Genomic DNA, 27,199 nt, shown 5'->3' with positions numbered 1-27,199 from the left:
GGGCATATCCATGGTAGAGAAGACATTGTGCTATATGCTGCCAAAAATCTGTCCTCTTAAACTTGCTGGAGATCTGCTTTCCAAGAAGCCAAAAAAAAAGTTGTTCAGGGAAGGTGTCTCACCAGAGACACTCTGCCACAAAATCAGCTGGGTGTAGGAATACTGGGGGAAGCTACTGGCATTTTGCACTGCAGACACTGGGGATGCTGAGTGCATTGAATCTAGTGCTGGATAAGTTGTGTTGCAAGTCCTTGAATAATGTGTTGTTCAACGTCATCTATATATATAAAAAGGCAGTGACCATGATGACCGTTTGACCAGTCACCATGTGGTGCTAGCATAAATGCATTGACACAGGTAAAGTCTATGAGTGAACTGAGAATGAACAAGACAAATGCTTGCCTTCACAGAGCTCACACTGTAAGAAGGTTAGGTCAGGGATGAGAATTCCAAATTGCCACCAGCACAGACCTGAGGTGCCGCTTCTCAGAGCGGCCAGAGATATACCTGGTTTTGGACTGGAGGCGTGACTGAAGGGCTGGTGCCAATGTGAAGGCGGGGCCATTCTGGATTTCCCAGAGGAGCCAATGGCTGCCTAGGAGGCGGAGCTTTTGACGCTGACTGGCATAGAAACCGACCAATCAGAATCTAATCTGAGTGAACTGCGAAGGCAGAACCTAAGGTAGGGGCTGAGGAGGGGTTTTAAGGGCAACAGCTGTTTGGTGTAAGGTGTAAGAAAGCGGTTCAGCCCTGTCCAGTTTGGCTCAGTGGATAGAGCATTGGCCTGCGGACTGAAAGGTCCCAGGTTCGATTCCAGTCAAGGGCAGGTACCTTGGTTGTGGGCACACCCCCAATAGGGGGTGTGCAGGAGGCAGCTGATCAATGTTTCTCTCTCATTGATGTTTCTAACTTTCTATCCCTCTCCCTTCCTTTCTGTAAAAAATCAATAAAAATATATTTTTAAAAAAGGTTCAATTTTTTAATAACCAGTTTGGCAGTATAGTGCATATGGCTGGCTATCCATATATAGGGGTTATGTATTTTTGTCTGCCAAGAGCATCTCCTCCTGCTGAAAAAGCCCCCCCCCCCCGCCCCCATTTAAGCAATCCTATCCTATATAATCTATCTGTACTAATAAAAGGGTAACATGCTAATTAGACTGGGTTGACCGGCCATCTTCCGGACATCCAACTTCCTTCTGGACAAAGCCATGGTGGTGGAGGCTGAGGCAGAGGCAGTTAGGGGTGATCAGGTCTGCATGGGAGAGCAGTTAGGTGCGAGATCAGGCTGGTAAGGGTTTAGGGGCGATCAGGCCAGCAGGGGAGGGCCGTTGGGGACATTGGGCAGGCAGGCATGTGAGTGTTTAGGAGCCAGTGGTCCGATTGCGAGAGGGATGTTCCATAGGGATTGGGCCTAAACCAGCAGTCAGACATCCCCCGAGGGGTCCCGAATTGGAGAAGGTGCAGGCCAGGCTGAGGGACACTCCCCACCCCCCGTGCAAGAATTTTGTGCACCGGGCCTCTAGTTTTACTCTAAAATTGTTGAGATGCCCTAGGAACTTAACTCTTGTTTATATCAGTTAGCCAGTGGGAAATTATTTTTTGTCATACATTGTTTCACTGTAGTTACAAGAACCCATCAACAGCATTCACTGAGGACTTTTCTTAGGAGCCTAAGGCACTTTGCTATAAAACCATTGGGAGGGTGGGGGTGGGAGAAATAAGGAAACTGCTGGCCAGTGCACTGCGAGAGCCAGGCACCAGAGAAGCTAGGAGCCTGGGACTGGAGGAGATGCACATTCTGCAGAAGGCTACCAAGTACTCACACCAGAACTAGGAAGCTCAACACCTTTCCTTTTGCAGTTTCTCTCCAGTGTCCTAATAAAAAAGTTTCTGCCAGCTAGCACAGGAAAAGAAATATTGAAAGGGCCCAGATCCATTTGTACAAAGTAGTCTAAAAGGGTGAATTTGGTGCTGAGTAGCACTAAATCTATAACCAGCATCAGTCTTCTCATTTGACTAATTCATCTTCCATATGTATTTTTCTACATACATTTAAATTCCTATACAGTGGCAAAACAAGCAAATAGAAAATATGCAATCCTGCTATAGCCCTCATTTATATATTGGTCACAAGACTATAAATATGTATGGCTTTCTTCTTTCACAGCTAATTTTATCTCATCCTTGCTGCTATAGACTGGATATTTGTGTGCCCCTCCCCCCAATTCATATGTTGAAAACCAGTCCCTACTGTGATGATATTTGGATGTGAGGCCTTTGAGAGGTGATTAGGTCATGAGGGTAGAGCCGTCACAAATGGGATTAGAGACCCCAGAAAGCTCACTTCCTCCTTATGCCTTATGAAGACACAGCAAACAGAAATCCTATATAATAAAAGGCTAATATGCAAATAGACAGAACGACTGGTCGCTATGACGCACACTGACCACCAGGGGGCAGACCGCTCAGCCTGAAGCCGGGCTTACAGCTGGTGAGAGCCTCTCCTGCCTTCGCAGCAGCACTAAGGACCCCTCGGGGGATGTCCACTTGCTGGCTTAGGGGATTGAGGCCGGGCCTAAACCAGCAGTCGAACATCCCTCTCCCAATCCGGGACCGCTGGCTCCTAACTGCTTGCCTGCCTCCCTGCCTGATTGTCCCTAACCACTTCTGCCTGCCAGCCTGATTGCCCCCTAACCACTCCCCTGCTTGCCTGATTGACGCCTAACTGTTCCCCAGCCAGCCTGATCATCCACAACTGCCCTGCCCTGCCCTGCCAGCCCAATTGCCCACAACTGCCCTCCCCTGCCAGCCCGATCGCCCACAACTGCCCTCCCCTGCCACGACCCGCCTTCTCCAAGCCGCAGGACTCCCAGGCCTCACCACATGGAGTGGCCACTGGGCCCTGCCTCTGCTGTGCGCATTGCCATCTTGTGGCAGCATCGCGCATGAGGGCGTGAGGACCATCTAGGCTTTTATTAGTATAGATGAGGTACTTGATTAGATATGATGCTATGATACTTGGCTATGGCATTCTGTTAGTCCATGAATGATAGTGCTGATAGAAGCATTGCAAGCAGGGAAGGTAAATTCATATACAGAATATGCGTCTCTTCCTGTTAACACAAAGCTCTGCTTCCTCCATGATAGAAGTCAGTGTAATCAGTCAACCTAGTTTCCATGGGGAATGGTGCCATATTAGGGACTCAGTGTTGGTCTTCACTGTTGGCAGATTTGACACTCATCAGTAGTGTTAACCAGTTAAGCCTTGGTAACTGGAAATCTATGTTAATCCAATGTGTAGCCTTCATCCCCAATACTGTGGCCATTTTGTGAGCCCACTGAGCAACTACTGGGTGACTGAGGAAAGAGGCTGACATCATTTTGTCTGTCATTGAGATAATCCTTTCTAGTGGATACCCGTGGTAGGTGTTCACATAGAACAGAAATGCTTCCACTGTCTTCCCATTCATATTCCATTCATATACCTTGGCCTCAGACTTCCTTGTCACTGAACTTTTAATCCTGTTTCTTCCAAATCCCTGATTATTCATTCAACCCATTGATAACTGTTCATGAATAAGTGTAGATTCATATGTCTAGTAGTCTTTCAATCCAGACATGGTGAACAAACAAATACACTGCTTGAAGTTCTGTCCACCAGGAGGGTTTTCTTGCAGCCACTGTCCTTCACTAAGGCCCCTGCGTAGACCTGTAATGCTGCAGCTGTCCACCTTCAGATGGTATAAGCATATTGTACAGACCCAATTATAATCCAGGTTTAATACTTCTTCTTCAGGTATCTGGTCGTGAGGAACACCCCAGGAGGCCATAGGCATGGATTGAGGGAAATGAACCAATGCAAGAAAAGCTGGTGTTCGAGGGAATCTGAGCTGTCTGCTCATGCAGCTTGTACCTTCCAGATCTTTTTGAACTTAGTCTCTTATATACCATTTCCATTTAATGACAGGTTGCTGCTACTCATGCCCAACCTTATAGCTAGATAGTTGAGACAGTACTCCACTCAGGCTACATGATCACGTGATGTCTCATCATTAAATGTTCAGTCTCTACCAAGGCTCAGTAGCAAGCCAGAAATAGTTTCTCAGAGGGAAAATAGTTACCTGCAGAAGAGGGCATAGATTTGCCCCCCAAATCTTAGATATTTGCACTATGATTTTCCTATTTGTGTTTCCCAGACACTCCATATACTCATTAAATCTAGAATCTCTAGTGTTATATTCCAGCCTCCCTTGGTCTAACACTCTTAGAGTTCACTCCCACATATGTTCTTTGGGTTTCTTCAGGTACATATTAGCAAAGTTTTAGAAGTCCCTTGATATTAAGTTGTTTCCTCCTGTGTGTACCTGCCCCCCTGGAACATGATGAGATATGGCTCTAGTTATGGGTGACACAGGGGATGGTTGTGGTAGATCTTGAAGAGAATGGGCATCCCCTTTCATGATATCTGTTATTGCAGGGCTTTCAGGCTGAAGGCAGGCTTCTTCCACTAGTAAGCTGAGAATCAGAGTGACCTGGGGTTTCAAGATGATCAGTTTCATTTGGGTCCAACCAGATATCTATGTTCCACGCTTCTGAATCCCATTCTTTATCAATCATTTTCCTAACTTTCACATGGGAAACTTGGTGGGATTGTAAATTCAACTGTTGTTTGTAATTCACCAAGCCACAAAATTAAATTTTGTGTATGAATTTCAGCAATACCAGCCCTATAACTACAATAAACAAGAGCTTCCTTTAGAGATGTCAGAGAAACTGGTTTTCAGACTGTAACTTGAGCTTAATGGTCCTAAGCTTGTCATTTTCTTTTTCTAAGTGCTCAAGTGAAGTCAAAAGAGAATCTAGTTGACACTGCTGTGCTTATAGCCACATTATTGCCACAAGTGGTCAAGTGCAGCAGCCACTTGGGCTTTGAAGGCACACCAAATCAATCTATCACCTGTACCAATTATGAGAAAGTGTTTTACTTAGATAGTACTTTCTCATAATTGGCACAGGTGATAGATTGATTTGTTGTAATGGAATCTGAAAAATATATCCCAGTAATACCTAATAAGGTCTATAATTCTGTCATGTAGCTTGTCATGTTACAGAACCCAGAGGATGAAATTAGTACAGAATTGCCAAGAAAAACAGATATTTGGCTATACTACCAGGTACCAAAGGCATCTTAAAAACTTTTCATTCAGTTTCCCTCAAATTCTCTTTAATGGTTCTGCTCCATTCCATTTTCTTACTAGTATTTTACTTTTTCAGTCTATTCAAATGGACCCATTCTTTTTTAAAAATAATTTTTTATTTTTTAATTGCAGTTAATATATACACAACTATATTCGTTTCAGGTGTACAACCCAGTGATTAGAAATTTATATATGTTTCGAAGTGATCACCCTGATAAATCTAGTACCCATCTGACATTATACATAGTTATTACAATATTATTGACTATACTCCTTATGCTGTACTTTACATCTCCATGACTATTCTGTAACTACTAATTTGTACATCTTTTTTTGTTGTTGTTGTTACTAATCCTCACCCGAGGATATTTTCCCATTGATTTTTAGGGAGAGTGGAAGAGAGAGGGACAGAGAGAAACATCGATGTGAGAGAAACACATCGATTGGTTGCCTCCTGCACACACCCTGACCAGGGCCTGGGCCAGGGAGGATCCTACAACCGAGGTATGTGCCCTTGACCGGAATCGAACCTGGGACCCTTTGGTCCACAGGCCGACGCTCTATCCACTGAGCCAAACCAGCTAGGGCCCAATTTGTACATCTTAATTCCTTTACCTTTTTCACAACTTAATTCTTTACCCAAGCCCCTTCCCATCTAGCATTATCGAAATGTTCTCTGTATCTTTGAGTCTATTTCTGGTCTGCTTATTTGTTTGTTTTTTATATTTCACATATAAGTGAAATCATATGGCATTTGTTTTTCTCTGACTTATTTCACTCAGCAAAATACTCTCTAGGTCCATCCATGTTATTGTAGATGGCAAGATTGCATTTTTTGTTTTATGGCTGAGTCATATTTTGTTGTATATATGCATCACCTCTTTATCCATTTATCTATTGATGGACACTTAGGTTTCTTCCATATCTTGGCTATCATAAATAATACTCCAGTAAACATATGGTGTATGCATGTCTTTCTTATTTAGTGTTTTGGGTTTGTTCAGATAAATACCCAGAAGTGGAATTGCTGGATCCTTCATTGTCTTTTTTTTTTTTTTTTTTTTTTTTAATAAGATATGAAGGTGGTTTTAAAAAATATATATGTTTTTATTTATTTCAGAGAGGAAGAGAGAGGGAGAGAGAGATAGAAACATCAAATAATGAGAGAGAATCATTGATCGGCTGCCTCCTACATGCCCCCTACTGGGGATTGAGCCCACAACCCAGGCATATGCCCTTACCTGGAATAAAACCCAGGACCTTTCAGTCCCATAGGCCAACACTATCCACTGAGCCAAACCGGCTGGGGCCATTGTCTCTTGTTATAGTCTTTGTTTTAAAGTCTATTTTGTGTGGTATAAGTATTGCTACCCAGTTTTTTTGTTGTTGTTGTTTCCATTTAATGAAGTATATTTTTCTATCTCTTTACTTTCATTTTGAATTGAGTTTCTTATAAATAGTATACTAAGAGTCTTGTTTTGTTATACATTTAGTTACCATGTGTCTCTTGATTTCATCAATTTTCATTTAAAGTAATTGTTGATAGCCAAACCAGTGTGGCTCAGTGGTTGAACTTTCAACCTATGAACCAGGAGGTCATGTTTTAACAGTCAGGGATCGTGTCTGCAACCTGGGCACGTGCCCTTACCAGGAATCAAACCTTGACCTCCTGGTTCATGGGTCAATGCTCAGCCACTGAGCCACATCGGCCGGGCCTTACAGTGTATTCTTCATTTCAGTTATCGTATTCTTTATTTCTGACTTTTTAAAAATGTTCTTTATCTCCATTTTCATGTTTCCTATCTCTTTGTTGAAATTCTCACAAAGTTCATCTACTCTTCCCCTAAGTTCATTGAGACTCCTTATAACCAGTGTTTTGAAGTCTGCATTTGGTAAATTGCTTGTCTCCATTTTATTTAGTTCTCTTTCAGTTCTTTCATTCTATTCTTTCATTTGGCATGTGTTTCTTTGTCTTCCCATTTGGATGCCTCCTTATGTTTGTTTCTCTGTATTATGTACAGCTGCTACATCTCCCGGTCTTGGTAAAGTGGCCTTACGTGGTAGGTGGCACAACCTCTCCAGCCACTCAAGCTGGGCAATCCAGGTGTGCTCCTATGTGGGCTGTGTGCATCCTCCTATTGTAGTTGAGCCTTGATTACTTTTGGCACGTCAGTGGGAGGGATTTACCTCTAGGCCAACTGGCTGCCGAGTACTGGCCCTGACTACAGCCAAGGATCTGCTGTGCAGGATCCAATCCCATGGAGGAGGACTTGCTTTAGTGGGGCTCTGGTTCCTGATGAGTTCACCCTTTTGGTGTGTCTCTCATGAAGGTGGAGCCCAGTGTGGTCTGAAGCCGTCAAATGGACCCACTCTTAAATACTGTATTGAACTTTTAAAAGTTTTTAATATTCTTCTTGCTTTTATAGCATAACTGAGCCTGGCCTCCAATATATTTTTCTCCCTTCATTTATTCTACATTTTGTTAATCTAAGATCAGTTCTTCTTTGCTTCTGCTATATTTTTACTAATGAGCTCTTTTGGTATTTATTTTCAGCTTTGAGGCCTAACTCTAAGAGGTGGAGTTTTAATAATATAGTTCTCAAAGAGGAACTGAAGGTAGTAACTCAGTTCCAAAGTTTTATGATGTGTGCTTGATTTAATTAGCAGAATTTCTTCTCCAAAGCAACCAGTTTTAGATGTAGGATTTTTCCAAAATAATACCCTCAACTTTGAGTCAGTAGTTCGAATGTACAATCAAGTCCTCCCATTTGTAAACATTAAGCCTTTGTAAAATTGAGATGTCATTTAGGAAGCATAAAGGCCAAGTAGTTGTGTAATGCATTTACATAAACCACTTCAAAAAGAGGTGTGTGTGTGCGTGTGTGTGTGTGTGTGTGGTTGCCATGAATTTACTTGAATCATTTCTTTTTTTCTTCCTTCAGTTCAGTTCAGTACAGTTTCTGATTAATAAGTATGGAGTCATTACTGCCTGATACTGCAAACATAGGGGGAGCATGGCTACCTAGAAGTGTAAGTGCCAGCATTTAGGTCATATGGGATTTCATATCCCCCATGCCTCCCAAACTTCATGGCAATTATGATGGAAATGTTATTTATTATTTTTTTGTTGTTGTTAATCCTCACCCAAGGATATTTTTCCATTGATTTTTTAGAGAGAGTGGAAGGGAGGGGGAGAGACAGACAGAAACATCCATGTGAGAGAGATGCATCAATTGGTTGCTTCCAGCACAAGGATCGAGCCTGCAACCAAGATACATGCCTTGACCGGAATCAAACCCAGGACCCTTCAGTCCACAGGCCTATGCTCTATCCACTGAGCCAAACCACTTAGGGATGTAAATGTTATATTTAAACACTTTTTTTTTAGGTTATTAAATTATTTATTATATTGCATTTACAAAGAAAACAGACAATGCATCTAGTAGAAAGAATAAAAATGTACTCAGGGTTTTATTTTTAACTGACAGCAAATAGAAATTCTTTAGTGAGATAAGTTCAATAAAGGTCCATGATGTACTTGAAAGATCAAATTCTACACCCCACCTCTTTCTACAACTTCTACTTCATCTGGACCCTTAAATGATAGGGAAAGCCCTTATTTTATGAGAAACATTTCCAAAATGAAGTTATATGTTTTTCTACTACAAGTTCATGTCAGTTGTTGAAATAGGGCCTTCTATTTTATGTTTTGGTTATTTTACCTTACTATTATTATCAGAATTCCTGTAATTCCACAGTTGTAATTTAAACACTTTCTGTCTAGAAAATGTTAAATTACACTTCACTTTGGAAAATTATACATCACAAAAACAGTTTGCAAAGAGAAGCAATAATGAGTTTTAGCCTAACTTGTTTAAAATCTTTTATAAACTGTCACATTTATAGTACTGCCACTCTCTGTGAAATGGCATATTTACTTGAGTATTAAGTGCTAAAGCTGAAATATCAGCTTTTCATGTGGGAATATATAGTAGTAGTATGACTAGCTAATTGCTATTTTATAAAATCAACCATAGATGAGTATTACTTTACAGATAGTTCTACTGATAAGATTATATTAATGCACAAATGGGATCTAAGAAACAGTTATTTCTGAGACATACCTATCTTTTGGCAAGTGTGTAATCTCTTTGTATCTCAGCTTCCCAAGTGGGATAATAATAGTACCAGCTATAGAGTTTTAGTGGGGATTAAATGAATTAAAAGTGTTGAGAACAAAGTCTCGTACTTCTAAAGCACTTCTCTTAGTTTTTACTGTTTTCATCCTTTTCATTATTACATCTGTGAGGTGATTGTCTTAAATATAAAGGTTGACTTCTTTTTCTCTCTCCTTATTTTCAGATGACCTGTGTAGAAAAAGCAGGAACAGATGAAAAGATGCTTATGAAGGTCTTTCGCTGTTTGGGAAGTTGGTTTAACCTAGGTGTTTTGGACAGTAACTTCATGGCTAACAATAAGTTACTAGCACTCCTTTTTGAGGTTTTGGTAAGTAATAGCTTTGTTTATGAAAGTATTACTGCCACATAGCCAAAGTAGCTAACTTTCTGGGACATAACAGTGTTTTCATATTTCTGAAAAGTGATTGGAAGAAAAAGAAAAGCACAAATATTGAATAGGCCTTTGCAGATGGGAGTGACTTTGTCTCCTTTTTCCCGACGCTTCTCTTCCATGAAGACATATTAGTATGTGCCGGGTTTCTTGTCCCAGCATTAACAAGGGGTGCTGCAATCTGGAGAAAGGAACTGATGCGTAGATTCAAGAAGGAGTCCAAAGACGAAAGATAATTTAGAAAGGCATTGGGAGTCAGGGGAGCTTCAGCTAAAGGAACTAAGACTACCCCTTGTCTAAGGACCCCGTGCTATTTATTAACACAATTTGTCCTAAGGCAAAGTGGAGACATACACTTCAAAGGGTAAGGTTTCAAAGGGTAGGGTACAGAAGCATTGTCAGTTTGGGGAATAGCCTACAGCTGTTCAGGTGGTTGGCCAACAGGAGGCAGCAAAATGCCCTGAGCTGTCATACTATTAAGGTGTGGAGGAAGTGCCATTTAGCCAGTTCCAACAAATAATTACATTTGTGACTCAGCCCTTGTTGAGTCTCCAAACATCACCAACCTTTCGGAGAAATTTTTGTAATTATTACATGCTGGCATTGGTTCCCGGCAGTATGGAAGCTCTGTGCTTAATGGTTGTGTGCTGGTACACATTAATCGGCTGCCTCCTGCATGCCCCTTACTAGGGTTCAAGCCTGCAACCCGGGCATGTGCCCTGACTGGGAATTGAACTGGTGACCTCTTGGTTCATGTTCAATGCTCAACCACTAAGCTACCCTGGCTGGACGAGTTAAATAATTCTTTTTTTTTTTTTTTTTTTTGAGTAATTGGGGTTTTGTTGTGTTTTTTTTTAGTTTTTTAAAAAATTTAATAAGCCCTGACTGGTTTGGCTCAGTGGCTAGAGCGTTGGCCTGTGGACTAAAGGGTCCCAGGTTCGATTCCGGTCAAGGGTATGTACCTTGGTTGCGGGCACATCCCCAGTAGGAGGTGTGCAGGAGGCAGCTGATCGATGTTTCTATCTCATCGATGTTTCTAACTCTCTATCCCTCTCCCTTCCTCTCTGTAAAAAATCAATAAAATATATTTTTAAAAAAATTTAATAAATCTTTATTGTTCAGATTATTACAATTGTTCCTTTTTTTCCCCCATAGCTCCCCTCCACCCGGTTCCCACCCCACCCTCTGCCCTTACCCCCCCACCACTGTCCTCATCCATAGGTGTACGATTTTTGTCTAGTCTCTTCCCACACCTCTTTCCCCCCGAGAATTGTCAGTCTACTCCCTTTCTATGCCCCAGATTCTATTATATTCACCAGTTTATTCTGTTCATCGGATTTTTTTATTCACTTGAATTTTATTTTATTTTATTTATTAATAAATCTTTATTCAGATTATTACAATTGTTTCTCCTTTTTCACCCCATAGCTCCCCTCCACCCGGTTCCCACCCCACCTTCTGCCCTTACCCCCCCCCCACTGTCCTCATCCATAGGTGTATGATTTTTGTCCAGACTCTTCCTGAACCCCCCATACCTCTTTCCCCCTGAGAATTATCATTCCACTCCCTTTCTATGCCCCTGATTCTATTATATTCACCAGATTGTTCTGTTCCTCAGGTTTTTAATTCACTTGATTTTTAGGTTCACTTGTTGACAGATATGTATTTGTTGTTCATAATTTTTATCTTTACTTTTTTCTTCTTCCTCTTCTTTAAGAATACCTTTCAGCATTTCATATAATACTGGTTTGGTGTTGATGAACTCCTTTAGCTTTTTTTTTTTTTTATCTGTGAAGCTCTTTATCTGCCCTTCAATTCTGAATGATAGCTTTGCTGGGTAGAGTAATCTTGGTTATGGGTTCTTGCTATTCATCACATTGAAAATTTCTTGCCACTCCCGTCTGGGCTGCATAGTTTCTGTTGAGAAATCAGCTGACAGTTGTATGGGTGCTCCCTTGTAGGTAACTAACTGTTTTTCTCTTGCTGCTTTTAATATTCTCTCTTTGTCTTTTGCTCTTGGCATTTTAATTATGATGTGTCTTGGTGTGGTCCTCTTTGGATTCCTTTTGTTTGGGGTTCTGTGCACTTCCTGGTCTTGTAAGTCTATTTCTTTCACCAGGTGGGGGAAGTTTTCGGTCATTATTTCTTCCAATAGGTTTTCAGTATCTTGCTCTCTCTCTTCTTCTGGCACCCCCATAATTCTGATGTTGGTACGCTTGAAGTTGTCCCAGAGGCTTCTTACACTATCTTCAACTTTTTGGATTTTTTTCTTTTCTTTTTGCTTTTTCGGTTGAGTGTTTTTTGCTTCTTTCTATTTCAATTCTTTGACTTGATTCTTGTGTTCCTCTAGTCTGCTTTTGGGTCTCTGTATAATATTTTTTATTTCAGTCAGTGTATGTTTAATTTCTAGTTGGTCCTTTTTCATATCTTTGAGGGTCTCGTTATATTTATCGGCCTTTTCTAGGATATTCTTGAAAAGCCTTGTAACCGTGGTTTTGAATTCTATATCCAGTCGTTTATTTTCCTCCATTTCTTTCGTTTGTGATCTCTTTCTTTGACGCCGCATTTTCACTGCTTCCCTGAGTTTGTAGGGTAGATTTGTGTGCTAGGTTTCCTGTATGGCCCAGTGGGTCGGCCTCCCCAGTTAACCTGAGGTGGACACTCTTGGTGCACCCCTTTGTGGACTGTGTGTACAGCCTTGTTGTAATTAAGTTTTGATTGTTGTTGGTATCACTGGGAGGAATTGACCTCCAGGCCAGTTGGCTGTAAGGATCAGCTGTGTCTATGCTGGGAGAAGTTTGGTGCTGGAGACAGCCTTATAGGATTAGACTTGCCAAATTGCAATAGCCTCTGTGCTCAGCTTAGATGGGGTGGAGTCTCAGGGCGGAGCAGACAGTCTTGGCTTCCTGTCAGCCTTGCCCTTGCGCGCACGCGCGCACCTTCAGTCCTCTGACTTCTCCGGCTCCCGAGTCTCCGCCCAAGAGTCTAGACTCCTCCCACAAGAGCGTGGGTCCCCAGGGGCTGGCCTGGAACTGGGGTTCAGTGCAGTCAGAACTGGGGCTCAGTGCAGTCAGGACCTCTGACTCCCTTCCACTAGGGAAAGCCTGTGGCAACCTCCGCAGCCTTTGTGCGCACTGGCATGCGCGCGCCGTCAGATTTCTGCCTTCCCCAGCTCCTGAGTCTCCGCCCGAGAGTCCAGATTCCCACCACAAGAGCGTGGGTCCCCAGGGGCTCACCCGGAACTGGGGTTCAGTGCAGTCGGGGGAAGAACTGGGGTTCAGTGCGATCGGGGGCTTCCTTCCCCCTTTCACCAGAGAAAGTCAGCCAGGCTCTCAGCCGCCCTTCCTCTCTGCGTGCACAAAGACCCTTTGCCGTACCTCCAATTCTCTGTGAGCTTTTCTCTTTCCTTCTAGTTGTAGAATTTTCACTCGGCCAGCATTTCTGTGGTTCTGGATGGTGTCCGTTCTGTCTTTTAGTTGTAGTTTTGAAATTGTTGTGCGAGGCAGCAGTTTAGGTGCTTACCTATGCCGCCATCTTGGTTTCTCTGTTCTATTCACTTGAATTTTAGATTCACTTGTTGATAGATATGTATTTGTTGTTCATAATTTTTATCTTTACCTTTTTCTTCTTCTTCCTCTTCTTAAAGAATACCTTTCAGCATTTCATATAATACTGGTTTGGTGTTGATGAACTCCTTTAGCTTTTTCTTATCTGTGAAGCTCTTTATCTGCCCTTCAATTCTGAATGATAGCTTTGCTGGGTAGAGTAATCTTGGTTGTAGGTTCTTGCTATTCATCACATTGAATATTTCTTGCCACTCCTGTCTGGCCTGCATAGTTTCTGTTGAGAAATCAGCTGACAGTCGTATGGGTGCTCCCTTGTAGGTAACTAACTGTTTTTCTCTTGCTGCTTTTAATATTCTCTCTTTGTCTTTTGCTCTTGGCATTTTAATTATGATGTGTCTTGGTGTGGTCCTCTTTGGATTTCTCTTGTTTGGGGTTCTCTAAGCTTCCTGAACTTGTAAGTCTATTTCTTTCACCAGGTGGGGGAAATTTTCTGTAATTATTTCTTCAAATAGGTTTTCAGTATCTTGCTATCTCTCTTCTTCTGGCATCCCCATAATTCTGATGTTGGTACCCTTGAAGTTGTCCCAGAGGCTCCTTACACTATCTTCATATTTTTGGATTCTTTTTTCTTTTTGCTTTTCCAGTTGGGTGTTTTTTGCTTCTTTGTATTTCAAATCTTTGACTTGATTCTTACGAACCTCTAGTCTGCTGTTGGATCTCTGTATATTATTTTTTATTTCAGTCAGTGTATGCATAATTTCTAGTTGGTCCTTTTTCATATCCTCGAGGGTCTCACTAAATTTATCGGCCTTTTCTAGAAAATTCTTGAAAAACCTTATAACCGTGGTTTTGAACTCTATATCCAGTCATTTGCTTTTCTCCATTTCTTTCATTTGTGATCTGTTTTTTTGCCCTTGCATTTTGGCTGCTTCCCAGAGTTGACAGAGTGGCTTTGTGTGCTAGGTGTCCTATAGGGCCCAGTGGCTCAGCCTCCCCAGTTACCTGAGGTGGACACTCTTGGTGCACCCCTTTGTGGTCTGTGTGCACAGTCTTGTTATAGTTAAGCCTTGATTGTTGTTGGTATCACTGGGAGGAATTGACCTCCAGGCCAATTGGCTGTGAGGATCAGCTGTGTCTACGATGGGAGAACTTCTGTGCTGGAGACACCCTTATGGGAGAAGAGTTGGAAAAGCCTCTGTGCTCAGCTTGAATGGGGCGGAGTCTCAGGGCGGAGCAGACAGCATTGGTTTAACGTCAGCCCTGTCCTAATAGGCCCCTGTGTCTCAGTGTCCCATGGTAATCGCTGCAAGCACCTCTGAGAGAAAGCCGCCCTCGAGTTCTGCCCGCTCCCAGACAGTCCAGTTTCTCCCTGAATGAGTCTTGGTCCCCAGAGTCTTGCCCAGAAATGGAGTTCAGCGTGGTCGGGAGCTTTTGTCTCCCTCCCACTTGAGAAAGCCAGCGGCGCACTCAGTTGCCAATCCTCTCCGCGCACGTCTCAGTACCTCTGCCTCCTACAACTCCTCTGAGTCTCAGTATGCTTTTCTTTTTCCTTCTAGTTGTAGAATTTCCACTCAGCCAGCCATCCTGTGGTTCTGGATGATGTCCGTTTTGTCTTTTAGTTGTAGTTTTGAAATTGTTGTGCGAGGCAGCAGTTTAGGTGTTTACCTATGCTGCCATCTTGGTTTCTCTCTAAATAGTTCTTTTCCTTCAAAATTTTCAAGGGCTCTTGTATACTGGCAAACATCATTGCTAATGATGAAGCTGGATAACTGGTTTTTGCTCCTTTTAAGTTACCTTCTCCTCTCTTCCCCAGAAGTTTTAAGAACCTCTCTTTAACCTTGATATTCTGAAATATCATGCTGATGTTATGTATGGGTCTGTGATACTTGTTGGATCCTTTCATTTTAGATAGTACTTAAATGTCAGAAAAAGGGTGGAAAAAATTTCCAGAGACTAAAATAGGGCAGGAAACACACATGGCATTCCAATCGGAGGGACTGATATGGAAAACTTGGGTTTTAGAAGTTATGTGATCATGATTGAGGTACAGAAAGGCTGATTTGCTTGGCATATAGGGAAATAGTCAAAAATAGCATTGAGAAAATTGATGGATATTGTCTCATTGAAGGCCATGGCCTTCAGGCTTTAGCCATGTAAGTTACATGTTTAGAAACAGGCTATAATTGTTTACATATTAATTGGATTATAGCTTAATGATCATACTTCTACCCTATTCCTGTTGTTTCCCAGCAACAGGATAAGACCTCATCCAACCTACATGAAGCTGCTTCAGACTGTGTGTGCTCAGCTCTGTATGCTATTGAGAATGTGGAGACTAACTTGCCATTAGCCATGCAACTGTTTCAAGGAGTCCTGACATTGGAGACTGCCTATCATATGGCTGTGGCACGCGAAGATTTAGATAAGTGAGTATTTAAGGCAATAGCCTTGGATTCACACACAGTCTGGTGCTGTTTTTATAATTTATCCTTTGTGACTCTTCGTGACTTTAAATACACACTCTGCATCCTAAAGATACTCTTCTGTTTTCATCTGACCTGGAGTGGCAAATTGGATGCAGAAGGAAAAGTTGTAATCATGGAAAGTCATAATTTTTTACACTTAAAAGGGGCAAGGCTCTAAAAATTAGGGATGAACTTCGAAGTATCAAGTGTGATTTGATGGGAATTTTATTCAGATATTTAGTAATTGAGAATTTGAACTGACTTATGAGTCATTTGCTTATATGTATAAAAGTATATGATGTAAAAATAGTGGATGTCATGGAGATTGGAGTACAGCATAGCAAATAATCATTTGGGCTGAGGATCCTTTTCTTTATTTGAATAACTGTTGGTGAATATGTACATAAAATAGCGAGATTTATGACTTGGTGTTCTCATTTCTCTTTCATCTACAGAGTTCTGAATTACTGTCGGATTTTTACTGAACTATGTGAAACTTTTCTTGAAAAAATTGTTTGTACTCCAGGCCAAGGTCTTGGGGACCTCCGAACTCTAGAACTGCTTCTTATCTGTGCAGGACATCCTCAATATGAGGTAGTGTTTATACTATGCTAACGCCATTATTCTCCAAGTTTTATGTTGCACATTATTTATATTCTATTTCCCACCCAGCTTTATATTAATGGGAAATTATAGTCTTATTTTTAATTGATCTGATGTGGAGGTTGCCTCTGTATTGGATTTTTTTTTTTTTAATTAATTATATTTGGGCTTCTTCTTTTGAATCCTTTTCTATTTTTTACCTGGTTAGCTGAGCTGACTGGTATATGTACTTCAATGAGGCAGTTAGAAAGAAAGCCTACTATCTTTCTACTGAGCCCCCTATTTCTCTGTAGTTATTCTTTAGAGTTTTACAGCTAAAAAAAAAAAAAAAAAACCCCACCAAATCTTAAGCGCACCTCCAAAAATCTTAACATCCAAAATTTGTCTCCAGATTATGGATGGGAATGAGAAAAGGACTTAAGAGTCTCCTTCATTCTAAAATTTGGTATGACACCCTATCTCTTCAGTTTGCTAGATTAAAAATAAAATCTTCATTTAAGTAGTTTTATCTTCTCTTAATAGTGTAAGAAGTGACAAAAAACTCCCATGTTGGGTATTATTTTAAATAGCTCTATTTTGGATCCTTGATGGGAAAAGTATAGGGCCCCTCTTAGGAAGGTCACAGTAATCCTGTTAATTCTCAACCCCTTTTCTGTTATATGAAAGATAATGTTTATTTGTTTGATATAATCTCATGATTATATCTAGATTTGGATGAAACTCAAAACATTTGCCCTGGCCGGGTATCTTAGTTGGTTGGAGCATTGTTCTGATACACCAAGGATGCCGGTTCAATTCCCAGTCAGGGCACATATAAGAGAACCAATGAATGCATATATAAGTGGAACAGCAAGTTGATGTTTCTCTCTCTCTCTCTCTCTCTCTCTCTCTCTCTCTCTCTCTCTCTGAAAATCAGTTTTTTAAAAACCAGTTAAAACATTTTTGGGGCTGGTCAAGATGATTGCATAGGTAAATACTGGACTCTCCACCTCTCACAACCACATCAGAATTACAACTAAAATACCAAACAACCATCATTCAGAACCATCTGAAATCTATTTGAATGCAAGTCCTACAACTAGGGAATTCTAAAGAAGAAGCACATTAAGACTGGTAGGAGGGGTGGAGATTCAGGGTGGAATTGCAGAACCAGCTGGTCCCATTCCCACATGTGGTAGTTTAAAATGGGAGGGATGTCTTGGCTGTGGAGGTTTCCCTAAGGAGTGATGGGTCCCAGCCCCACACCAGGTTCCACAGCCCAGGGTTCCAGTATCAGGAAGAGAAGTCTCCACAATTTCTGGCTGGAAAAACCAGCAGGGATTGTGGCTAAGTGACACGGAGACTCATATCCTCTGAGCTCCAGCACTGGGCAGCAGCTTGAAAGGAACCTGGAACATTCAGGGAGGAACTAACTTGCCTGAAATCAGGGCAAGAGCTGGAGGGGCAGCTTTCTCCCAGACAGAAGTTCTGGCAGAGGCCATTGTTCCTTTGATGAGCTCTCCGCACCACAAAGCTGGCAGGCACAACACCATATCTGAATCTTCATCAACCTGGCTCACACTTTTCAACACATCCTGGTGATTTCCTAAGATCCTGCCCCTCCCTACTTGCATGCTCATCCAAGCCATTTCCAGTGGCTTTTCCATACAACTGGTCTCTCTTGCCTCATTCTTCAGACTTTCCTAAAACTTCTCAAACAAACAACATCTGGCCTCAGCACACCCCATACCTCTCAGTAAGTGGCCCCAGGCCTGGCATTAGTGGCAGCCTGCCTTGGTTCATAGCTTGGCCTCTCCTGGGCACCTCCAAGCCCAACACAAGTAGCAGCTATCTGCAGATTGCTTTGTAGCTCATGCTGTGTGGCCCCATGTAGAGGGCACAGGCAGTGGTTGACTTTGCACCTCCCAGTAGGCTCCAGAGCCAGCAGTGCACCTAGGGTCAACTTCAGCCATGCTGGATTACAACCCTACCACCTCCAAGGGTGACACACTCAAAGGGCAGACACACTAAAGCCCCACTGAAGCAAGTCCTGTTCCATAGGGTCAGCACCTGCACAGCTCACACAGGGAGGCACCTGGAGTGCCCAGCTCAGGTGACTTGGAAAGCTGAGCCACTGGGCCCTACAGGACACCTACTACAAGGCCACTCTACTAAGTCCAAGAGACATAGCAGATCTACCTAATACATAGAAACAACCAGAGGGAAGCAGCCAAACTCTAGAGACAAAGAAACCTGCCACAAATGAAAGAACAGGAGAACTCTCCAGAAAAAGAACTAAATGAAATGGAAGCAAGAAAACTATCAGATACAGAGTTTGAAACAGTGGTTATAAGCATGCTCAAGTAACTTACTGAGAACTTCAAGAAACTTAGTGAGAACATCAGCAACATAAAAAACCAGTCAGAAATGAAGGATACACTCACTGAAATGAAGAATAATTTGCAGGGAATCAGCAGTAGAGTAGAGGATGCTAAGAATCAAATAAAAAATTTGGAATATCAGGAAGCAAAAACACCCAATCAGAGAAAAAAGAATAAAAAATATGAAGATAGTGTAAGGTGTCTCTGAAACAGCTTCAAGCATACCAACATTCACATCATGGGGATGCTGGAAGGAGAAGAGAGACAGAAAGAAAATGAAAACCTATTTGAAAAAGTAATAACAGAGAACTTCCCTTACCTGGTGAAAGAAATAAATATACAAGTCCAGGAAGCACAGGGTCCCAAACAAGATGAACCCAAAGAGACCTATACAAACAACTGGGGGAAAGAAAAAGAGGAAGGGAGAGGGGGAGAAAGAGATAGAAGCATCAGTGATATCAGTGATGAGAATCATTGATTGGCTGCCTCCAGCATGCCCCCTACAGTGGATTGAGACTGTAACCTGGGCATGTGCCCTGACTGGGAATCGGTTCACAGGTTGATGCTCTACCATTGAGCCACACCAGCTGGGCCAAAGAGAGAATCTTAAAAGCAGCAAGAGAAAAGCAGTTAGTTACCTACAAGGGAGTGCTCGTATGACTGTCAGCTGATTTCTCAACAGAAACTTTGCAGGCCAGAAGGGAGTGGCACAAAATATTCAAAGGAATGAAAAACAGCCTTCCTCTTGCACATGTTCGTGAACCCCAGCCTGCGGGTGCTGGACAACCGCCTGGTCACTTTCCCCGAGGGCTGTGAGAGCGTCGCCGGCTTCCTGGCCGTGCCCCGCTTCCAGGCCGTGCAGATCTCAGGGCTTGACCCCAGAAGAGAGCAGGTGGTGTGGCAGGCCAGTGGGTGGGCAGCACGCATCATCCAGCACGAGATGGACCACTTGCAGGGCTGCCTGTTCATTGACAAAATGGATAGCAAGACATTTACAAACATCCGCTGGATGGAGGTGAATGACTAAACCTTTCCTGAGGATTCTGAAAACCAGGACACAAACACTTCAGCTTTGAGCCAGGCTGTCTTACTTGACATTGACTTGGCTCCGACAGAAAACCATGGACTTCTGAAACATGCCAAACTGAGATGGAGGAAGATGTTAAAAATGATTGCTCCAGGTTGAGCTATAAAATACTGCCTTCAACTTGAGAAGAAAACTAACTCCCCTAAAAGAATGGACTTTTCGTGATAATTTTGTATGGAGGATGCGTGGGGCAGTAACCACTCTCAGTAGACATGACTTCATAAGACCTGTGCCATCTATTCCCAAAGCCAAGATTTGCTGATAAATGTAGTTCCAGAATATCTGAAAGCTGTGTTTAAAATGTAAAAAAAAAAAAAAAAAGGAATGAAAAACAAGTACCTAAAACAAGATTTATATACCCAGCAAAACTATCATTTAGAATTGAAAGACGTATAAAGAGATTTCCAGACAAGAAAAAAGCTAAAGGAGTTCATCACCACTAAACCAGTATTACATAAAAAATAAAGGGTCTTGCCTTAGCCAGTTTGGCTCAGTGGATAGACCGTCAGCCTGCAGACTGAAGGGTCCCAGGTTCGACTCTGGTCAAGGGCACATGCCTGGGTTGCGGGCTCGATCCCCAGTAGAGGGCGTGCAGGAGGCAGCCAATCAATGATTCTCATCGGTGTTTCTATCTCTCCCTTCCTCTCTAAAATCAATTTTAAAAAATTTAATAAATAAATAAAGTGTCTTGAAGAAGGAGAAGGAGGAGAGGAAGGATGGTGATCAAGAATAGGAATAATAAAATGGCAATATATATGTATATGTCAGCAATTGAATCTAAGAATCAAAATAAGCAAAAGAGAGACTCATAGATACAGACAACATTTTGACAGTTGTGAGATGGGAGATAGGTTGGGGAGATGGGTGAAAAAGGTGAAGGATTTAGAAGTACAAATTAGTCATAGCCCATGGACACAGATAATAGACAGGTGAAGGCCTGGAATGGGCTGGGAGATGGGTGGAAAGGGTCAAAGGGAGAGAGTGGAGGACATCTGTAATAAATACTCTCAACAACAAAATAAATTTTAAAAAATAAAATGAAATAAAACTTTTGGGAGGTAGTATAGCACCACAAATAATTATCACTTCTTTAAACAGTGCTATAAGTAAAATAAGCTGTGGATAAAGTCTGTTTCCCCTTTCCCACTCAAGAAATCAAGTGAATAAAAGTGATATAACGTTGGTAAGTACAGGGATACTTGCAGATGGTTTGTCTTGTTAGAGGTTCTCTAATCTCAAACATAAAATGCAATGATTTCAGAATTTGGGGGAAAATACGTGAAGAGATTTCCATTTTTCTATCTGCTTCTCTAAATTCAGAATCTAATATACTGTTGGAGAAGTTATCTAGGGTAAATAGGAAATGTAAAGCCATTCCTAAAAGGAGTTTGGTATTTAATATGGAAAGATAATTTGGTAGGAGGATAATAAGTCTACTAGAAAAAAGGTGGTTTCTTAATTGATTCCACTTAAAAATATATCTTGTTTCCTACATTGCCCTAATAATAATAAAACTCATTCCATTCCGTTTTCCCTTTCTCTAATTTAACAGGTAGTAGAAATTTCCTTTAACTTTTGGTACCGACTAGGGGAACATTTGTACAAAACTAACGATGAAGTTATTCATGGCATCTTCAAAGCTTACATTCAGAGGCTACTTCATGCCTTGGCTCGACACTGCCAGCTAGAACCAGACCATGTAAGTTCTTTTCTCTACTTCTTTAAATCTTCATTTCCTCCTCTTTTTAGTGCTGTTTTGAAGAGGAACTTTTGAGAATAAAGCTAATGAAATGTGAAGGTTTTCTATCACTAGGTTAAACTGAAGAAATCTGTATCAGTATATTTAAGAGTATTAGGTCTGTGTACAAAGAAATTAAGTCTGCTGAGCCAGTAATTCTCCTGGGAATTTACCTTAAATTTTGCAGAAGAAAAAGTAGCTACTTTATAGAAAGCATTATCTATTTAAAAAAACAAAAAAAGGTAAAACCATGTACAACAGTATAAGAAGAGTTGTATCAATTATGATGTAGCACCTTAATGTACCATTATATAGCAGTTAAAAATAAATAACTATTGAAATTGATAGCTGGTATGCTAAATGAAAAAATCAGAATGTGTGGTTGGATTAAAACTAACACAAAAGTTAAATATTTTTTATTTGTATGAGGATATGGAGAATAACATGATTTCCCTCCCACATACATACATGTTTTTCTTTATATTATTTATATGATTTTAAAAGAAAATTTAGAAATAATTTATTTGCTTAGAAGAAAGTATACTGGGAATATTATCAAATAGGCTGTTCAAAAACTCCTCAATTTCTATTCTTTGCATAGCCTCTTCAAATTTTACAGCATTTATTTCATCCTTTTGGTTGGTTGGTTGGTTTAATCCCTGTCCTTTAACTTGGGACCTAGAGTGAGGATTTTTTTCCCCCATTGCTTACAATTAAATCTGACATGAAAACTGTCTGTTCTGTTCATTTTAATGTTAACATTGTTGTTTGAGTCATGCTATTTTGTGTCTCTACAGAACCTTAATTATGATTTAGTCTAGTGGTTTTCAATACTTTTTTAAACTTATGAATACTATCTTTAACTACATGGTACTTAGAAGCCTGATAATGTAAATAAAAGCAGGTTGCTCTGTTTTAAATGACTACTTGATTCCTTTCTTCCCTTTTCTAGTTCCATGGCAACATTTCCCTTGTGATTAATTTTCTACACTTGTTAGGTTTATAGTGTTTTAGGTTTATAGTGTTTTATCTCATCTGAGACAGCCATCATTTCCTTTCCTCCTTCCTCCTTCACTTTTATTAATTTGTTCATCTTACAGTAAGGAAGTTGAACTACATCAGCAATTCTCAATAGTCCTAAGGGCTTTTTTCAGATTTCATGGTCCAAGATTCTTATATATGCCCTTAACCATTTCATGATTTGGTAAGCCTTTGTTTACTCATAGAAGTGTGTTGGAATAAGAAATATTTAAGAAACATTGAAATGTAAATTATTTCTATTTTTTAATGAAAATTTTCAAATATGCAGCAAAGGTGAAATGATTTTATTAGTGAGTATCTGTATACCTACTACCTAAATTCTATGATTAATATTTTACTATATTTGTTTTGTGACTAGTTATTGGGATAATGGTTGATTTTAGTAGATCTTGAACCATAACATTTCAGAGGCTTATTCAGTACTAAAAAGCTAGAACTTATTTAAATGAACTTATAAACTCTTAAATTACCACTTCTTCCAGATAACTTCCTACCTCCACCCCTTTAAATTTTTCTAACAATAGAGTAAGGTATAGCTTGGAAATGAAAAAAAAAGTAGTACAAGAAGAGTTGATAAAAGTGGTAGAGGATATGTTTTATTGACTTGAAATACTTAAATGTTTGGGCGACGCTCTATAATAAAATATCCTTGTGATTTAGGTGATTTATCTTTTGTCCAATGGGCATAGTCTACTAAATGGCCTTCTTTTTTTTTTCTTGATTGCATAGTGGTCAGTGAAAACATTTAAAACAAATGTTATCTGATTTGATATTTTAGGAGGGGGTTCCTGAGGAGACTGATGACTTTGGGGAGTTTCGAATGAGGGTATCAGACCTGGTGAAAGACTTGATTTTCCTGATTGGGTCTATGGAGTGTTTTGCTCAGGTAAGCCCATTAGGAGATTCTCACCAGTTTTAATGATCACTTTAATTATGTTCACTTCTGTGTCTTCTATAAATGTTCCATTTTTTTCTTCAATCTCAATGGCTAAATAGGACAATAGATATGCAGGTGCCTAGCACACTGCCTGGCATATAGTAGCTATGTTTATTTACTATCTTACAAGCCAATTGCAGTCTGTGGATGGTTCAATTATAGTTTGCTCTGTGACACTTGCTAATGAGAGCTGTTCCACTTGTCCAGCTGGAGTGTAAGATCATAGATAAACTTTAAAGCCCCAGGATACTTATAGGGAATTTGGACCTAGCCAGGAAAAATAGCAAGTTTGTCTGCTTTAATAATTATGTACCAACTCCTGGCAACTCTTTTAGTTATTTGGCATTGTCTTTTGTCCATACTTATGGTTAGATTCCTGTGCAGTTTCATCCCAGAGGTGATTATACTAGAGTAGAAGAATCATAGTCCTGTGGTTTTCCTCACAATCAGTGAGTAACACTTTACCTCATAAGATTGCGATCATCATCATTCCACATCACTTAACATTAGCATAAGTTCAGGTGGCTTTCATATTGATCGATCATACTCTTAAGATCTGAAATACTAGTTTTGATGCTTTGTCAGCAATACTGAACTAACCTAATATTTTTGTAACCCATACATTTTGTATATTTTGGGGGCATAATCTGATCTAGATTGTGTTAATAAAACTATAACTATTTTTCTTTATATTAAGCTAAGTGTGTTTATTGACCTAACTACAAAGGGTTGGGGATTTTTAGAAAGGACTAAGATCCCTACATCACAGGCAGATAACCTGTGTTCAGATTTCAGTTCTCTCACTGTCTCCATGCTTTTGAGCAAGTTACTTACTCTTTTGTGGTGGTTTTTTTGTTTTGTTTTTTTTTAAATCCTTATCTGAGGACATGTTCATTGATTTGGGAGAGAGGAGAAAGGAGAGAGACAGAGAGAGAAACATCGATTGGTTGCCTCTAGTACACACCTTGACAGGGGATTGAACCTGCTATCTAGGTACATGCCCAGACCTGGAATTGAGCCCACAACCTTTTTATTGTACAGGTTGATGCTCCAACTGTGCCACCTGGCTGGGGCGGCCAGTTACTTATTCTTCTCCAGATCTCAGTTTACAAACTGGACACAAATCATCAGTGTTGTTCAAGATATTTTCTGTGGAACACAAGTCCCATGATATACTCTTTGGCAAAAAAGGATCCATCATCAATTAAAATGGGGAAATGACTTAAATGATATATTAAAGGCTCTGTGAAGTCCTATAACAACAGTTTTGTCTTACCTAGCAATGTCTGTTATTTGACTAGAGAAATCTTATTTAGCCTAACACCCAGTCACATTCCAGATGGATATACCCTGGGAAATTTCTGGACATCTCTGAATATTCTGCTTGGTCTCTCCCACCCTCTCTTGTTTGGACATGGTATTGTGATAGGTGCCTTTAGACAGCTACTTTCTAGGAATTCAATCTGTGCTATTAGTTTGATGTAGTCAATAGAAATGTAAAGCCAATGCATATATAGAGAATTTACATTGTGTCTCAATTTTAAGTGTGTTTATGTATTTATCAGTTGTTATCAGGACCAGGAAAAGACACTCATTGATATGTTTTGTTTTTTCTATAATATTCATTCTGTGGGGGCAGACACTAATCTTGGCATATCCTTGGGGACCTAAATGGGTTTATTTTAAATATTAAATTACTAGTTACTTATAGATTAATATTTAGTGAAGCTGTGAAAAATGAAAGTCATATTCTTCCCTGGCTCGGAGAGATAATTCAATTTAGAAATAAGGGGCTGGATTTATTGTAACTAACAGGGTTTTTTGTTTTGTTTGTTTTGGAATTCTATTCTGTTTTTCTTTTAATGGATCCATAATCCACCTCTTCTTCTCTAGTTATATTCTACTCTGAAAGAAGGCAACCCACCCTGGGAGGTGACAGAAGCGGTTCTCTTTATCATGGCTGCTATAGCAAAGAGTGTTGATCCGTGAGTGTCTAATAAGTCTTTTGCTGGGAACTCTATCAAAGGAAGGAAAATTACACCATTTTTCTCATGTGTTATATGTTTGGAAACTCTTAGAACGTCTTCTATAATTGTTCTCTAATCTTCTGACTTCTAGAGTCTAGTCCAGAGTCGTATGCATTGCTGATATCTAAGTTTTAACCACATTTCCCACAGTTAAAATTATTTTGTTCTTGATGCTAAAATGCTGATTTATTTTTCTAACCGAGGTTCCTTTGTGAAAGTTGGTATAATCAAAAATACTGTTCTCCTTTTTTTGTCTTAGTCATTTGTGAGTTTCAGAGAGGCAAGGCATAGGTACCATTTTACCTAAAAGAGTAGCAAAATCTAAAATGCAATTATTTTTGTTATTGCTTAGCATAGAAATTCTATTTATGATTTTAACATGAATCCCTAAAAACAGATTACTTTGTGCTGTGAGTTTCTAAGGTGGTGTTAATATCTGTCCGGTTTTCTTGTATTAACATCAGATACCTCTTCAGTTGAGTTCTCTATCCAGGGCCTTGATTGGAGAGATGGTTAAGGCATGTATTCTTAAAAAGTACAGTGCTTCTTTCTTATTTGCCTCACAGGGCCTAGTCAGCTAAATCTTATATTGTTTCTAATTCAGTAAATGTTCAAGGACACAATATAGGTTTGTTTTTCTCTATTAAGTTCTGGTCATGAATTACATTCTATTCTATTTGCTCTTAAACCTATTTTGGTGTCTTTTGGAACCTTCAGTGACAGCCTGAAGATTATTAAAAATCACTAATATTTTAACTGACACATGTTGGTGTGAAAAAAGGTAAGAGTATCAGTAATTACCTTAGTGTCCCTGGGAAACATAAAGCATAAATGAGATAAGATTTTATTTTGTTTTTTATTTATCCACATCTCAAGCCATCTGCATGAGTGTAATTTTTTAATGTATATAAAGGACTTAATAGACTTAGTTTATCAGCAGGGAGTGCTCTTGCTCAAATTCATAATATTATTTACATTTTAAACATCTTTTATTTCTGGATTATGTTCTACCACTTTGGAGGCATCCTCACTCTGCTTAAATAACTTTAGCTAGCATTCGATAAGAAAAAGGAAAAAAATAAATTCATGGAGCTGTGGAAAGTACTTGGTTAACTTTAATTTTCCTTTACCTGTTCCTGCAGCTTGTATTCTTTTTGTTTGTTTCTTTATGTGATATATCACGTTTATTGATTTGTGAATATTGTACCAGCCTTGCATCCCTGGAAAAAAACCCACTTGGTCATGGTGTATGATCTTTTTAAAATATTGCTGGATCCGATTTGCTCATTATTTTGTTGAGAGTTTTAGCATTTATGTTCATCAGGGATATTGGCCTGTAATTCTCTTTCTTCAACTTGTATTCTTCTTATTCCTTTAGTTAGTGAACTGGCTCACTCATGCTTAACTGTTCTTAAAGTTTTTAGTATCCAGCTGTAAGAAATCTTTTGGAGAATAACAACTAATAAAAAGTGGTCTGCAAGAAATATTCATTCATTTACTTAACCATTCAGCAATACTTGTTGAGTGCCCACTATGTGCCAGGCACTGTTCTAGGTGCTGCAGATACAGGAATAAATAAAAAAGATTCTTTAAATGAAGACATGCA

At 40.1% G+C, this 27,199-nt stretch overlaps 1 protein-coding gene across 2 annotated transcripts in view; it reads left to right on the top strand.

Moving 5' to 3' along the window:
- Positions 1 to 27,199, top strand: part of TNPO3 (transportin 3) — a 115,217-nt gene that overhangs the window by 48,761 nt on the left and 39,257 nt on the right. For both annotated transcript variants that reach the window (XM_080664426.1, XM_080664427.1), the window contains exons 5-10: positions 9,563 to 9,706; positions 15,586 to 15,761; positions 16,256 to 16,394; positions 21,403 to 21,549; positions 23,408 to 23,515; positions 25,460 to 25,551. In XM_080664426.1, the coding sequence (XP_080520552.1) occupies positions 9,563 to 9,706; positions 15,586 to 15,761; positions 16,256 to 16,394; positions 21,403 to 21,549; positions 23,408 to 23,515; positions 25,460 to 25,551 (806 nt within the window). The remainder of the gene's footprint in view (positions 1 to 9,562; positions 9,707 to 15,585; positions 15,762 to 16,255; positions 16,395 to 21,402; positions 21,550 to 23,407; positions 23,516 to 25,459; positions 25,552 to 27,199) is intronic.

Source organism: Plecotus auritus (assembly GCF_963455305.1).
Source record: "Plecotus auritus genome assembly, chromosome: 4".
In the NCBI taxonomy this organism is placed as follows: Eukaryota; Metazoa; Chordata; class Mammalia; order Chiroptera; family Vespertilionidae; genus Plecotus; species Plecotus auritus.
Note: the sequence above shows the minus strand (reverse complement) of the source record. Positions and strands in the feature narration are given on the sequence as shown.